The 17,772-nt window shown below is 33.1% G+C and overlaps 1 protein-coding gene across 8 annotated transcripts in view; it reads right to left on the bottom strand.

Annotated features, from left to right (window-relative positions):
* Positions 1-17,772, bottom strand: part of CREB5 (cAMP responsive element binding protein 5) — a 268,675-nt gene that overhangs the window by 170,871 nt on the left and 80,032 nt on the right. For 5 of the 8 annotated variants that reach the window (XM_087918363.1, XM_087918362.1, XM_087918369.1 and 2 more), the window contains 2 exons: positions 13,552-13,673; positions 12,064-12,144 (listed from right to left, as the gene is read on the bottom strand). In XM_087918363.1, the coding sequence (XP_087774489.1) occupies positions 12,064-12,144; positions 13,552-13,673 (203 nt within the window). The remainder of the gene's footprint in view (positions 1-12,063; positions 12,145-13,551; positions 13,674-17,772) is intronic. The other 3 variants (XM_087918368.1, XM_087918367.1, XM_087918370.1) reach the window with 1 other exon arrangement.

The raw sequence follows: 17,772 nt of genomic DNA, 5'->3' as shown, positions 1-17,772 counted from the left end.
CAAGCAACAGGCTACAGATGTTAATCTCTCACCTTGTCTTCTCCTGTTAAGGGTTTACGTGATGTATCAATATGAAATAAGTTTCTGTTTTATAAGTTATGGTCCTAGCTGGTTGTAGTGGTAAGTGAGAATAGTTTATCTTGTCTTGAATATTTTCCAGCATGTCCTATAGAAATCATCATCACCATCATCCAAATATTGGGAATTATTATACTGCATTATTTTATTCTAACTTAGTATTAAGCAACCTGGAGATGTTTACCAACTTTCCCGCCTCAGCTGACATTAACTTTCACCTACATTCCTTTAATTTTAAAAAAGGATAAGAGACATGCTGCAAAGGAACGAATAGCTCTTGTATCAAAGTTTCATTTGAAATCCATTGTAAGAAAATTTAAATGGCCGAAAAATGCAATATTCACCTGTTCAGAAAAAAATAACCAACAAAATGGGATATAATAAAGAGAAATTGGAAAACACTACCTTCTTGTACAGAAATGTTTTGTGATTGACTATGTCTTTCCTGATACCTGTTTTAGAAATACTAATTACTACAAATATTTGTAGAAATAAATAACAAACTACCTAAGTTTGTATATAAGTTTCCTCTCCCCCTTTTTGTTTATTTATCCCCCTCCCTACCTTTTAACTCCCTGTAGGCACTTGTCTTTATTTATCCTTTATAAAAACTTTTTTTCACTAAACCAAACTTTATGGTATCATGACAGGAAAGATTTAGCTCTGCTATCTTAGGTTGTGTGACAATATTGTCACTAAAATATTGAAATATTCACTAAAAGACAATCTAATCTGAAGATAGCTGTACGGAAACCTCAAATAATAGATCATTGGATACACTAACTATTAAAGAACTAATTCAATTGAACAAAAATTTAAGTCAACTTTTGTTTTTCAAAATGGCCTTTTCTCAAATTACAGCTTTGTATGCCTCTTATACTCACAATGTATATCATAAAACATAACTTAAGTCCTCTTAAAACTAAGTTTCCATTGTAAGATATATATATAAATCTTATAGTATTTTGTTGGAGCCACTTCTAATCTCTATGAGATTATTGCTGTAATGAGTTGAAGTGAGCATCACCTTCACACAGAATTCAATTTTTTTTGTCAATTGCATATACCTGCAATTGTGTTACAGGAATATGCAAAAAATTGATATAGGTATATTAATTTATTTTGCATTGCATTTGAATAGGAATATCATCCACAAGAGACTATGTTGAAAAAATCAGGCACTTAACAAAGATTTAATATCAATTTAAGGAACCAAGTAGTTTTCATATGTTAAATCAGGGCTGTCAAACTCTGAATGCATCACATGCTGGCCATGTCCATGTCCGGTTTAGTGAAGGGAGGGAAGTCCCGATACATCACGTGACACAGCCATGACAACATGAGTTTGACGCTCCTGTGTTAAATAAACAGCATTAAATTTATGGATTAGAGTACTGGGGAAGAGAGAAATTTGAAGATAATGAATGTATGCTGGTAACCATATAATGATCAACAATGCATATTATTAGAGCATCTGAAACTTTGATAGTAACATTTTATTATTCTCCTGCTCCTCAGTTCAAAAAGAAAACATGCAAAATTTGAAACCCTTTTTGAAAGTAAATATTATTTTTCTTTATGCTAAAATTCAGCTAATCATCCATGTATTAAGCAGAGACATTTTTAAGAATGCAGTGGCAGCAAAGTAGTACTGATCCACTAATAAAGATCACAGGAGTGAAAATACAGGTATTCCTACCTATTGTCATAATTATGAGATATAATTATAATTATCATATAAATACTCTGCTAGAATTTATCATTGTGTTGTCTGCTTCCAGTTCACTATCCTATCACTGTATGAATAGAGTGGGGAAAAATCTGAACAGAGAAATACTGACTCTAGCAAATAACTATGGCCTTTTTTTCTGGTACATTTTTTATTTTTTAATATAATAATTCCATCTTCAGTTAAACAGTATGTTGTCTGGATACAAATATCTTTGTAAAATGATAATCAGAATTTACAACAATATTAGCAATAATTCTATAATATTAAAATGATACTATTCAGCATAATACTCATCATATTTGCTTCTCTCTCTTAACGTATCTTTTTTATTTCATTAATCTTTTTCTTTTGTTTCTCTGTTTCTATCATTTTTGTTATCTAACCATTGATAAAATAAGACCCATTTCATATAATATTCAGTTTGTTCTTTTTCTTTTAATTACAAGCATTAATCTATTCATTTCTGAATAGATTATTTCATTTCTAATATTTTCCTAATCACATTTTTTCTGTGGGAATCTCTTCACTTTTCCAGTTTTTTGCAAATACAGTTCTAGCTGCAGTTAATACATGAATAATTAAATATGCATTCCCTTTACTTATTTTTTGGGTAAAATCCCAACAAGAATATTTCTGGTTTGAGACTTCTGGTTTGAGCTTCTTTGGTGATGGACCAAAATCTGTGATCATGCGCAGTTTCAATCCGTGCTTGCCGCTGGAGCACCCTGAGCCGGCTGGTTTCAGGGCTAAGCCACCCCGTAGAGGTGGTGAAGAGGGGGGAGACCGCCAGCAGGGTTGAGGAGAGCCACAACTCTCCTTCCCAGCTGACCTTTATTCCCTTTCCCAAAGGCAGTTGCAGTGGTGCTCAGAAATGGCCACCTCAAAGAAGAACTTGACTGGAAAAGAATGTGCAAGAGGAAGATAAGAAGAGAAAGTTTGGCTGACTGGGTTGAACTGAAAAAGCAATGACATAAGGTACCCTGGAATTTAAACTATAAAGAATAACATTGCTCCCAAAGATTTTGAAGTGGTGAATGAGAGAGGGAAGGGAAAGGATTTGCTTTCCCCCCCCCTTTCCTTCCCCATATTGACAACTAAGAGATTTAAGTAAGAAACTGACAAAAATCCACTTTGATACTAACAGGCATTTAAGCTGAAAATAAAATGTCAAAGGGATAATAAATATTTCTGGATTTTCAAAAAATTTTAAAAGAAGGAAAGGAGAGAAAAGGAAAAAAAACAAAAGGGTGGGATCTAGAAAAATGAAGAAGACCACCTGGAAGTGGAAGGAATTAACAGTGGAACTTTAACAAGATTCTTAAAAGATACATTCTAACTGAAACTTTGTAACAAGATAATAGAACCCCAGGAAGAGAAAGTAGAAAAAGGTAGCAAGAAGAAACAGCTTTGGATTATTTGGTGATTATTGGATTTTTTGTTATTGGATCTAAAGGACTAAAATCAATCGGGTGGTTGTTTAAAAGTTTTTAAAATGGTATCACTCTTGGAAGAACTGAAAATGGAACTTAAAAAACAGAAAGAAGATGCACAAGCAGGAAGAGGTTTTTTTGGGCTTCGTATTTCAATTTTTAGAAATGTAGATCCTTAACTATGAGAAACAACAAGAAATGCCTGTAGAACAAGAAGGATGGGACAAAGAAGAAGCCATCTTCAATGATCAGGTAATTCTATATGGGGAAAAGAAAGGAAAGTGGGGAAAGAGAGTGAAAAATTTAAGATCTGAAAAAACAACCAAAAAAAAAATAGTTTGAAAAGTAATTACAACATTAGGAAAAAAGAGAAGAGAGGATTACAGAAGAGAGAATCAGAATTAGAGAGACAAACGGGAAGGAGAAGAAGGGGAGAAGAGGGAAAGGAAAATAAATTATAAAGGACAGAAACAGGATATAGAGAAATGGGGAAAACGTACAAGGATTAAAGGATTAAAGAAGACACAGAGATAATGGGTGAAAATTTAATTGAAAGGGATTCTGCAAGGGTACATAAGATAGTATTGTTATATTAGCAATAGAAATGAACTTTGAAAATATGAAAAGTGTGATTAAAATGATAGATAAAATACTCATTGTAATGTAATGTAATGTTTGTTAATAAATAAATGAAATAAAGAGAATGAAAGAATGAAATTGGAAAAGGAGGAGAACATTTTAATTATTATTAATGAGTTATAAAAATTTAAGTGAAGAGGAATATGAAAGAAATATGAAAACATATGGAAATATTATGTATTCCTAAAGAAGTATTATATCCCATTGAAAAGAAATGTTAAAGATGTTAAGGATTATAACTAGCATTAATGATAGAGCTGAATTGGAATAGAATAAGCATTTTATTTATTATTGTTTTATATATATACTTTCTCTTTAAGAACTTAGTGTGTATTTCAAGAATGTACCAAGCAGAATTTGACTGGAAATTATGTGTTATATTGAATGTTATAATTGTAAAGGCATAAATTGAAGTTTAAATAAGAGTTGAATGGATAAAAATTAAAAGATACAAAGGTGTCATACTCCAATCAGTAACTACAGGGGAAAATTTTGTTTAATGAGAAAAGAAAATATGAAATTGAAACAGGACAGACAAAAGTATAAATATAATGATTAAAAAGATATTGAAACTTAGAAATATATATATAATTGAATTTAGAAAGGAATGAGATAATTAAAAGCAAGGTTGAGAAAACTAAGGGAAGGGAAAAATTATTGAGAAAATGTTAAAATAGTAATAAGATATGGAATAGAACACAAAGACGAATATGAAATTGACTTTGTGTCTGTATGGAGAAGTGATAACCCGGGACCATGCTGTTCTCAAAAAAAGATATTTTATTTGTATTATCTCTTGTGAAAACCTATTTTTTTTTAAAAAAAGAATATTTCTGGCTTTAAATCAACTATGGCCTTCTGTGTGCACTGTTATCTTTCAGAGATTATAGACTCATTTAGTAACAAACTAATAACCAGTGGGAAATCTCAAGTGAAATTGATATGATCTTTCTAGCTTCCTTGTAATATTTTCCAATATTTTAGGGGCTGCCACAAAGAAGAGAGTTATTCTATTTTCCAGAGTACCTGAAGGCAAAACAGGAAACAATGGATGGGAACTAATCAAGAAGACAAGCAACCTAGAACTGGGGAGAAATGTCCTAACAATAAAAACAGCTTATATATATATTAGAGAACAAATAATGCCAAATATGAAAGAAGGAAGGAGGAAAGGAAGGAAGGAGGATTAAAAGAAACTTTAAAACTGTTTTGACCTACACACACACACACACACACGTATAGATGCACACACCTTGTAGGTCTAGTAAGGGCTCCTAAATGATAAGGTCTCACTAAAGCAATTGAAAATGTATCCATTGTTAATTGTCCCTAATACCTAACATAGGTAGTTAGTTCTTGTACTTGATTTATTGTACTTGATTTTATGGTTTCTGTTTTGTTTCTGTTATCTTTTTGTTTGACTTTGGGACTCAAATTAAGGACCAGCACTATGGAATCGATCAATCAATTAGTACCTATTATATTTACCTTCATATTTAATTGTTGCTATCTTTCCAAAAGGAAGTAGGCCACCTGTTCCCTATTTCAAACTAATTTAGGGTTAAAATATAGCATTCTTTTGCAGCCTAATAAGATTTTGGTTTCTTTTTATCTTTTGTTTTGGCAAAGCATACACCATTAGGTATAAAAGCAACTTTTAAATAATTATCTATTTAAATGGCTTGAAAGATTAGTATTATAGAACTCTACTATTTTCTTGTTATACTATATTTCGAAATAATTATACTTGCTTATTAAAACAAAGTAACACTCATGAGTAGCACTCAAATCAATAACATCAATAAAACTAATCAATATAATAAATAAATACTTTATTATAACCTTATAACTTACCTTCCATTCATTTCAATGAAACCTATATGCAAGTAGTCCTTAACTTGCAACTGTACAGTAAGTTTAACAATGATTCAGAGTTACAGAGCCCTCCAAAAAAGTGTCCTTCACATTACAACCATTGTACCCACCACATGGTCTCATAATTGTAATTTGGTCACCTGGCAATGAAGCTTGCAGTACCTTTAGTCAGGTGATCACAGCAACTTTCCTAGCAAACTTCTGACCAAGGAAACCTGAAGAGGTTTGCTTAACAACTGTGGCATTCACTGTAATTCTGGGATCAATTACAGTTATAAGTCAAGTACTATCTTCATATAAGCATCTACTTATTTCTATGAGAGGGTATCCCATTGGATTTGTTCCATCTTATTTTTGGAGAAACATTTCTCAGGGACAACCCTTTTAGGATCAGTGCCATGGAACAGTAAATAATGGAAGCTTATTTCTGTGGCTGAAGGAAGGAGAGCAAACTGGAAATCTTCAGCACTATCTTCAGCTATTTACCAACCAGATAAACCCCTGCCTTGAAATGGTTCCCTTATGGATGAAAGAATTCACTGGTGTTTCCTGCTCTCAGCTTTTTGGCTCTAGCTGTGGAATTACTACTAAACGAAGGTGGCAATGGCCACTGCTGGTTTATTTTATCAAGCTTTTTATGTCCTCTTCTCCCCCATTTCCATTAACAATATTTCTAAGATTAATGTCCCACCACATACCAATGATACCACTTAGAAAGCATAAATAGCTCACAAACAAGGTTGAAGGGACAAGCAGATACGAGGCATGCTGGGAGGGAGAAGCTCGGAGGCTGACCTAGTCAACTAAAACCAGACTTCCCACATTAATGCACCATCAGCATATGGTTCTAATAGGCTTTCTAGGATGATTTATCAAGTATGATTAAGTCCTCAACCTGTACGTCTGTCTTCATAAATAAAGCAGAAGTGCACCTTGCTCTGAAATGGATCAGGAGTGTCCTATTACCCACCCATGTGGCAGAACTCTGCTCAGAGCTCAACTGGAATAAGTTAAAAGATTGTGCAGAAAAGCTGCCAAGATTTCTGAGTCTTATCTTAGAAAAGTACTACTAAATGTTATTGCAATGCCGGTTTGGTCCTTAAATATATCAGCCATAAACCATTGACATGATTTAAAAAGAAAAGTTATGATTTTTCTACTTTAGTGTGGAAATTAAGCGGCAGGTGCAAGGATTTTAGGGTTAAGTGCACATGGCTGCTTGAAAGCTCTCCCAATCACATATCTATATAGGACCACTAAGACTGTATGCACCTACTCCCACTGACATGAATACATGGAGTTTTGGGCCAAGGTTCACATACTTTGCAAAGTACAGAATAGATACAATTAATAATGAGTATAAAAGTAAAGATTCCCAAGATGTCACCTTCATTTTAATTATTTCAACTGTTGCCTATTTCTGGCCATTGAATGATATATTAGGAACCATCCCCCATCAACTTTACGACAAAGATTTTCACTTATTTAATTCAAATACAGTCAGATTAGAAATAGAAATGTGATTACTCCCATATATTTAATAGCTTCATCCTCCATTCACATTTAAAGTTACAGTTAAGTAGCACTTTGGGAAATGGTCTGGAGCCAAGATTAAAGTTAGGAGGGACTGCTTGGAAATAAAAAGCCTAAACATTGTGAAACCTCAGAATTTTAGGTGATGTGAAAACCTACCTGTCATTTTCTGAAGACTGAACCTACAGATAGTTCTCAACTTACAATCACAATTGGGACCAGAGCTTCCTGCATTAAGCACCAAGATTATCATGTGAATGTTACCTCATTTTATGAGCTTTTTTTTTTTTTGCTGTGATTGTTAAGCGAATCGCAATACTTTGGTAAACAACACTTCTGAATCTGCCACTCCCCATTGATTTTGCTTGTTGGAATCCCTCTGGGAGGGTCACTAATGGCAATCACAAAATCCTGGATTGCTGCAACTGTCATAAATACATGGCAATTGTCAAGCACCCAAATTTTGACCATGGGGATGCTGTAACAGTTGTCATAAGCCATTTTTTAACAATATCATTGTCACTTCAAATGGTTGCTGAATGAATAGTTGTGAGTCAAAGACTACTTATAGACTCCTTTCTCTCAATATTACATCAAGAGTCAAGATAATGTACAAAATTAATGAAAGAGATAGGAGCAGTCCAGAATTAGGATTTGGTATTGTTATTGGCTATATTGTTATAATGCCAATCCGTTATTATTAGGATTAGGATTATTAGGATTATTATTATTACGATGGTGAAAGTTTCACTGCCTTTCAAATAACACAAAGAAAAGGATAAACTTAGATTATTTATCTTTTGTACAAAGATTAGCTGTATTTATATTATCTTGCCAATTATATGAACTTGTATGGATCTTGAAAAGATCACCAATAGTCGATTCATGGTGTCTTTAGATGTTTCTGGACTTAAAAGTCACTGGATAGTATCTAGATTTTCTTATCAATATTCAGTTCCTATGGAAAAGACGTAAGGACTCATTTGACTTTTTTTGTGGTGTGTCCTTTAAGCCTTCTGGGACAATTATGGCACAATTTGGTTCCCTTTCAACAGTCTTTTTGTAAGTCACAGTCATTCATAGGGGTGAATGCTTGGGAAACAGCCTCATGTTAAACAGACTCTGGACAGCTGCATTATAATTACTGCCGCTTCCAACAAGCATTCCTATGAATTCCCTGATGGCCAGCTTTAAAGGCAGAATGCATCTGGAATAATATGCTTAAGTGTCTGAAATTTTAAAAATGGCCATCTATTGATATATTTCGAGAGGCTCCAAATTACAGTGCATAACAAATCATGCAGTAAAATGCCACCACAGCACACTTTTAGAAAGAAAGCTATTAGCTCTTAATGCTTTGTGCTAAATCAATAGTCAATATTGCCAATGACTCTAACATATATTTCTATCTGTTTTCTCCTTAAGGCATCTTCAGATAGAAGGAGTGTAATCCATTCTCTCATCTTTAGCAGAATAGTCCCTGCCATAATTACTTATTAATGGTGGCTGGCTTTCAGAGTCACTTTTGAAACAATTGCACCACATTATTTCTATTTTATTTTTGCTTTTACACAAACCTCCATTTATTCTTTATTTATTGGGAAATGTTTATGGTACCTCTATATCCCACAATCAACATTTCTAAATTATCCTATGAAATGGAAGTTTGCAATTCGAGATCTAGGCTTACACTTGATTCCTCAAAGACTTCCATGCAGCTCTAAAAATCCTTCTAAAAGTTGCCACTGAATTATAATTTAATGAGAGAGAAAGCAAGAGGGATTATTAAATACTTGTAGCGCTCTTAATATGAATTCAATTAATTTACTTTTCACTGCAAGTAAAAATTAGCTTTTGTCCAACCTTAATTTCTTTGGTCTTCACCTATTTTTATTTTTTACCTTATAAAATTTCCAAAGCAATATGGAAAGAACAACTTCATTCCTTATGCTGAGAAAAAAAACCTTAGGTCAGAGAATGATTTCACAAAATTTAGCATTTTTCACCATTCCAAGTATTTTGCAAATCTACTAGGGTTAAGCTTAAATCATTATTATATGGAAACATCCATATAGACATTAATTAATATTTTTCAGACTGTAGATTATGTTGAAGAGCATGGGACTTACTTAAGACAATTGATGGGAGAAGTGAGATCTAAACCAGAGATTTCCCAGGAATAATTTTGTCTTATAGCTGTCTATATTCTAGGAATCAATGAATATTTTTGCCTGCAAAAATTTCAGACAAATAATACTGGGAAATAATAAATGGGAAATATGCAATAGCATGTTTGAAGTAAGAAGTTTGGCATAAAATTAAAATGTAGAAATATTTATTTTCTAATTCTAAATAATGTCAGCACATATATATTTCAAATACTCAATTTTAGCTAGGGTATGTTTAATCCATAAATCTGAATGATGGTTTCATAAATGTATTTAAAATATCTATTATTTATTATGTCTATTAGTTATCTATTTATTCTAAACTGATTTTTAATAAGGTTAAGTTTAAAACTAATTTTCTAGTAAAGAGTCCCAGTATTGGAGAACAATAATACTTTGTCTATGTAATGAAAGCATATAAATAAAAGAATTTAAACCTTTTTTTCTTAAAGCAATTAGAGCCTCTTAAAATAACAATGAATTTAAGTTTTTTATATTTTTCACTGCTAATAAATATTATCTTGAGTCTTTGTTAATACTATATTGATATTTTGACAGTTTAGCAGTTGTATTCCATTGTGAACTTTATCCTTATACTATGTTGACATTCTTAAACTGAGATATTCAGCATTGTTTTAGTCCCCATAGCGTTATTTTAAAAGCCTATAATCTTTCTATAATGAGTCATCATACAACAAAACCACAAAATAGAGGTGTCAACTCCCATACACACCCACCTCCATCACTTTCATTGCTATGATTCACAGTCTTTTGGAACAAAGATGCATATACTAGTTGGATTATCATGGCAGAATTCATTGTATATATAAAATAAGTTGCTAAGTTTGACATCTTTGAAAAATGTATTGCTACAATTTCAGATGCCCGAAAAGCCCCTACTGATTTAGATGGCAGACTGAGCAGGACCAGGATGTCATAGATGTCATAATCTAAAACAATGCAATTTTCTTCTATGCTCCCTGTTTAGCACTGTATCCATTGCATTACTAAATAACCCATATCTAGAGTAGTATCATGCTGTCATCTATTAAAATGTACGTTTATTGTTTCAAACTGGATAATCTAATTTAATTTACAGGTGTGTGAACCATAATTTCTTAAAGCCTGGACATCATAGGATATATATATATAGCTAGGATGGTTTAATTATAAACTAATAAAACTTCTGTGTCTATTTGTCTGTTTGTAACATTCAGTTGAGCAAACTTATAGTTCAAAAAGGCTACCAACATTTGCTTGTTGAAATCAACTTGCTCTTTTTTTTCTACTCGCGTACAGTACAGAAAATAAGGTGATGTTTAATATCCTAATGCTTCACAGGGTTATTCCATCCTTCATAAAAGCTGATCATCAGCTTTGCCCTTTTTCTCCCAGCCCTTTTGCAGTGCTCTGGAGCCAATTTGCCAGTAGTTCTACTCCAACAACAAAAATGCACTTGCAAATATAACTTACAACAAATACTATAGAGACTTTTTGCACACTTATAAACCTAAAATCTGTTGCCTGATGTTCAGATGATAGCTTGATCTGCTGACACTGTCTGACTTGCTGCTTTGGGTTGCACTGTCTGACTGATACACACCCTTGTCTGAGGTACCACCATCAGTTATTGTCAGCAAGAGATAGCTTTTTGACTTGAACCTCAGATAGATAGTCTTCGGGGGTGGGGGGATTATCCTCCATTATACCAGGGATTTAAATTTGCTATGGAATCTAAGACATAAAACCAATAGTTGTTCTCCTTTTATTTAAGTCTCTTTTATGGTCATAAATTATTATTTTTCAACCATTTCTTGTTTTCAGTACCCAATTTCTCCCTTTTTTCAGTTTGTGTTCCTTTCAAAGGTATAGTTTAAGTCATGGGGTGGTGATGGGAAAACTGTATTTATTTGCTAAGGTGCCATGTAAACTGAAAGCATAAATGAAACATAAAAGTTGAAGTTTTTCTGATTCACTCATATAGAGAATTCTGGGATCTTATCCATTAATTATAAGTTATCCAAAAAATAGATGACATCAAACAAGAAAAAATACTTATTTATGCATGGAAGTTGTTATATGTGTGATGAAAGCAGACAAACAGATACATTCTTTATGACTGTTTTTCAGCAGTGCCCATGAGATGCTGAAAATATTAAATTCCAATGCTATCCTTATATTGGACATGTGATGAAAGGTTATGAATTAGGTTTATCATGACTATATGCATGCAAACTTTATGAAAACATTGTAAGGATCTGACCTATTCATAACATAGTATTGAAGTTTATTTTCTAATTTCTGTAAACTTTCTTCCTGGAAAAAGAATTTTAATTTTAGTACTTCTTTCTTACAATTTATCTTAATTTTATTTTTTACATAAATTTTAGTCAAATGTGGGGGTTTTTGTGGGGGAGAATTATTATATGTCCCTCATTGTCATAGCTTGCAGATGTCCCTCCTTCCTAATCTATAAAAGATCTGGGGGAATATAACCCTTACGATATCTTCCCTTTAGATTTAATTCAACTACAGGAATCCAACAAATCTATAAACAACCAAAGAGAATATTGTATATTGAAAGACTGGGCACACGTATTCAACACACCAGAGCCATCTTGTTATTTAGATAAGTACAGGGACTTTCCATTCCTTCCTTAAGAATTTCGATGATTTTTTTTCTTCTCCTCTGGAAAAGAAATGAAAGGAATTCCCCCATCAAATTTATGTGCAGAATAAATTTACGTACTAGTGGACTGCTATTGTGTAAGCAATCTACTTTCATGCTATATGGCTTTTGCATATGTTGCCTGAATATATTCATTCTACTCATCTTTTATATTTTAAGAGAAAAAATACACCAGAAAAATGATGTCTACATTTTCTCTCAAAATATGCATTCCAAACATTTGAGTTTTCATTTATTTCCCACTCTCTATCATTAAATATGATTATATTTTGATTGGCCTTTGCAACATAAAATACAGTGAATCATTCAAACTGTACCATTGCAAGCCATTGCAAGCACATTTCAAGCACATTTGCAAGCCAGTGCAAGCATATTTCTCTGAGAAGTGTGAATCAAGTGAATATAAATTACTAAAACTAAATTTCCCCAACATATCCTCAATATGATAGGTAAAAAGATCTATTAAATCCTGCACAAAATGTGTATTTTAAAACTTTTTTGGCATAGAAAATATAATATTATGGAACCTTTGCTAATTTCCCAATTTTCATGAGGCATGATATTGTGGTTTCAGTATAAGAGCAATTGTATCTTTTCTTTTTCAAGAGTATTCTAAAAATTATCTTTCAAAAAGAGGTGGAAATGTCTCATAAATTTTGTTTGAAAGTGTCCTATCAGACTTTTTATTCTACTTTTCTTTTCTGCTTTTTTAAACAGAGAAGTAAAAATCTTGCAATGCCATTATATCAAAAAGAGCCTTAGGTTATAATCCATAAATTCATTATGTGCACTGCACAGTCTATTGTATATATGTGGTTTGGTACTTTTTTCTAGCAGTGAGTTTTCTTTCTTACAGAAGCATCAAACTTATAGCCAAATAAGTCTGTCTGGTTTGGTGGATTGTGGGTTATTTATTCTAAATTGGGAAGAAAGCAAAGCATAAATATTCCATCTTCAATTTGATTTCTATAATTTCAGTTCAATTTTGAATATAGAGCATTGCTAACATGGCTTCAGCTATTGATTATAGAATTGGGACTTTTAAAATTATTCCCTCACTTATCATAATTAGATTGCTTTTTTCTTTTTCATGAAATTTGAAGTCTGTATGTGTCTGTGCACATGCACTTGTATCCAATGTGTGCATTTGTTCTCAAAATGAATGCAGTTGTATGGTGTTCTAATGAAGTAGTTAATCCATCCTGCTTGCCTTTAATATCCAGGTTGTCTACTCAGCTTAAAGCAAGTTGCAAACATGCCATAATCTATAGTGCCACCTAGTTTCCAACTTAAATGTTTACCCACCCCACCCCCACATCTTTCCTCATTCAGGTAAAATATTTTTCTCTGTTTTCACACAGATTCCAGGAAATGGGGAAGGAATATGTCCACAATACAAAGGCATACCGTTTTATTGTTGTCCTCTTCTTGTGCCTTTCTAAACTCCTGCTCTAAGCTGCAGTCTATCTCACTGAAGAGTCCCACTTCCTCACAGTTTTTTAAGAACCGGGTTGGTGTTGGAGTTTGGTCTGAGGAGAAATATCCAAAGGTGTAGGCATTATGTAATGAAGAACAAGAAATTGTGTAATGTTATCTATTATAGCATGTTAAAATACAAGGCAGTACCAGTTTAACGAAGTCAGGTTATGGAACCCTTATTAGTTAATTGGTAGAGTCCCCATACAATTTATCAAAAGTACAGCTGTTTGAAAGTAGAACATATACATAGCTTTTAAGTAATGCATGCAAACAAACACATTTGCAATGTTTAATATTCAGGAAATAAGTAACCTGTCCCCAAGCAATTGGTTTCTCCAGATTTTCAAAGTAGCACAATGTGGCACTAAGTAGTAAGTCAACTTCATGGGAAAAAAAGATAATTACAGATCTCTGCATCATGTTTGTTTTTGACTTTAATTAGAAAGCATAGCTGCCTACTCAGACTCTTATTTTGTAAAAGACATACACACACATATCCCCCTCCTTAGATATATTTTCTAAAATGAGCAGAAAAATATATAGAAATGAATCATGCATGACATGAAAGGAAACACTACACCATTCATAAACTGACATAATTGATATGGGTATCTTAGGAGCAGGGATGGTTAAAGAAATTAGATCGTGGCTGCATAATGAAAGCCTTGCAGACAATCAACTTTCCAACACAATTCTGTTTGTACTTATACATATGGAACTGTGGATACCTAAAACACAGGCTTGTGAATGCCCATGTTTTATCAGCTGGAAAATGATGAGTGTTTTAGGATAACTAGTTAGTAAAAAAAAAAGACATTTGGTTTCTTGTAGCTGGATATTCTGCATTTGTTTGCCTAAATATTTGCCTTTTTGTCTTTATTGATGTATTTTATATCTATGTAGAATGAAGGAAAGATACTGATTTGGTAAAGATAGTAGGGAAGGCAATAAGAATAGAATAGAATAGAATAGAATAGAATAGAATAGAATAGAATAGAATAGAATAGAATAGAATAGAATCTGGAAGGGATCTTGGAGGTCTTCTAGTCCAGCTCACAACTCAAGCAGGACGACCTATATTATTTCAGATAAGTGGATGTCTAGTCTCTTCTTAACATGGTGTAATGGTTGCTTGATAAACAATGAAAAAAAGTTGTCATTCATTCAGTTTATTGCTACTCTCATCATAGTGCCAAGGTGGACACAGCAACAGATTACTTCTCCTGCCTGAAGTTAGACTGCCAATCTAATATTGTATATGTTGACCTGTTTTACTATTGAAAAACACAGCAATCAGCCAGCATCTATTTTTACCCATCCGCCTGCACTTGTGATGGGACCCTGTATTTTTCTGTCTGTGTACAGATGTTTGTAGGAGCAGTAGTACAAAAGGCTCTTTTTTCCCTCAGCATGCTTACTTTGTAAGTGACTTTTACTGTCCAAAAGCTGTCTTGATTATTTTACTTCTTTTTCTTCTGAAAGCTGTACGCAAATTGTGGGTCTGACTGTGGTGCAAAAATAAGCAAGGCCAAGGTATAGACTAGAAGAAACAAAAAGATCCTGTTCTTCAAATGTCAGTTTACTGCCAATTTTTAGTTGGCAAACTCTGCCATCAATTTTTGGAAACCAATTGTGCCAGAAATTGAAAAATGGCTTGTTAGGCCATGGGAGAAAAAAAAGAATCTACTATCCACCATATTCAAATAAGGAACATTTATGCTTAATAAAATAATACTATCACATTTTAGAAACAAGCTGTGGACAGACATCAACTTCACAAAGTAAATATATATACAGCCAAGCCTACTTTAAGTGGTTTTACAGAGTCAGCATATTGCCCCCAATAACCTGGGTCCTTATATTACCGACCTCAGAAGGATGGAAGGTTATGTCAACCTTGACCTTGGTGAGATTCAAACATATAGTAATATGTGCACATATTAATGCTACAACTATGGACTATGATTCCATTGCTGTGATTTCACAAAAATCATGAAAATATAGATCAAAAATAGCTAACCTGAACAAGAAATATACAATATTTAAAAACTTTACCTTCTGTAATATATCTATAATGAAAGAGTACTACAAACCATTCTCACTAATTTTTTTCATGTGATGAGTTATAGGCTGGATTACATCTTTTCAAGAAAGCAACAGAGTGCACATGTTCTTTTAAAAATAAAATGCACATATAAAATGCAAGAGGTATGCAACCCCTCCTAATCTTGTAGGTCATGGATTGCTTGTACAGAAGTCTTGGAAAAAGACACTATTATTTTATTATTTCTGTTTTACATCAGAATTGTTAAAACAGAAATGTATGATATTTGAAACACTAGTTACCAGGCCAAAAAATAATCATCTTTTTTTAAATACTGATTGGCAAGGACAACAACAAAACAACCTCAGAGACTGATATAGAAAACTTTTGTTTTACTTTAAAAAAGAAATCCAAAGCTTTTCAAACCAAACCATAACAAATGTGATTAATCTACAGTGTAGATATGTGACAAGCAGAGATCCAAATGGTGTAATTTGATTCCTGATATTTAACACAAGTGTTTAGTCTGCTGCACGTTTAATAACAGGAATTTGGCTTATTCAGCTGGAGTGCTCCACTGAAGTTATATATTAGACACATTTCACTTCCATGCAATGATAACAAAATCAGAAGAATAAAAGTAATCGGAGTGCTTAAACAAAGGCTGCCCTATTGCACCAGAGGGGTTCAAATCTCTCTCACTTTCCTTTCCTTTATTATTTTGACAACATTTTTATTTCCACTTATTTGTCACATCATTACTCAAACAGATTAGACAATGTGTATCCCTGGCAGCTGTGTTTTTTTACATAGGTGCCTCCAAAAACATGAAGGGAGAAGTCTACATTGATGAGACATATGTGGATGAAAACAATGTAACGCCTTCAAACATGCAATGATTGATTTTCTGTGCAAGAAAATATAATCAAACCTGTATTCAACTTCAAATGAGATATAATCTGATATAATCAAACCTGTGTTCAACTTCAAATGAGCTTACTTTTATTTATTATTTAAAGTAGGTATATTCTGCATTAGGTTGCACCAATTCAGTTAGAGGTGCATACAATATAATAGGCATATTTTCCTAAGGTTTCTGAGCAGTGATGGGATTCAACATTTTTTTACTAATAGTTCTGTGGATGTGGCTTGGTGGGCGTGGTAGGGGAAGGATACTGTAAAACCTCCAGTCAGAGGTGGTGTTTGCCGGTTCTCCGACTACTCAAAATTTCCGCTACCAGTTCTCCAGAACTGGTCAGAACCTGCTGAATACCACCTCTGTTTCTGAGGAATTTTATTTCTCCAGATATGAGTGGGTTAAACTATTCCACAGCAATAAAAACAACTTTCATTCATTATTTTAAGTAATTACAGCATGCACTGTCTGAAACAGCATCAACTGTGCACCACACACAATGATTAAGTTCTATGAAGGTTGTTGTATTTATGTCATCTTGGTTCCTTAGATAACCTACCCCAAAGCTAACAAAATTGAGGGTTTCTAAAGTTATGATGCAATTTTCTTTATCTTATCTACAGTGGTTGCATATTTATCATGTAGATGTGGTAGGCCCAATACTTTTAGATTCAGTTTCTTTTATTTTTAATGACATATTATTCTGGAAATTTTAGATGTGTGGACAAGAGATTAGGTAGCAAAATCTGAAAGCTAAGAGCAATGTTTCTCAATCTGATCAACTTTAAGATGCATGGAATTCAACTTCCAGAATTCCCCAACCAGCAATTTTGGCTGAAGAATTCTGCGAGTTGAGGTCCACACATCTTAAAGTTGAGAATGTTAAGAAGCCATGGTTAAAAGAGTTGGATCTGATCAGGACTGTACTTTGATACTCCCAAATCTGCAGGCTAATTTGGGAAGTAAAAACTATTCTCATAACAACAAATTATTTTTGTAATGTTGCAAAAATACTCTGCGAAAATCCATATCCATAAAGATACAGGGAAAAGCTCAAACTCAATTCATTAGGTATAACTTTTGATTAAAACATCCTCCTATTTACTTTTGAACTGAAATAGTAAGAATTATTGAGTATCTTCTCTATATCATTTGAATCTATTCAATCAGTTTGCCATTTTGCACATTG

This window comes from Pseudonaja textilis, chromosome Z, assembly GCF_049901715.1.
Source record: "Pseudonaja textilis isolate UNSWEBS1 chromosome Z, rPseTex1.2, whole genome shotgun sequence".
Classification (NCBI taxonomy): domain Eukaryota; kingdom Metazoa; phylum Chordata; class Lepidosauria; order Squamata; family Elapidae; genus Pseudonaja; species Pseudonaja textilis.
This window is presented reverse-complemented; position numbering and strand designations above follow the sequence as displayed.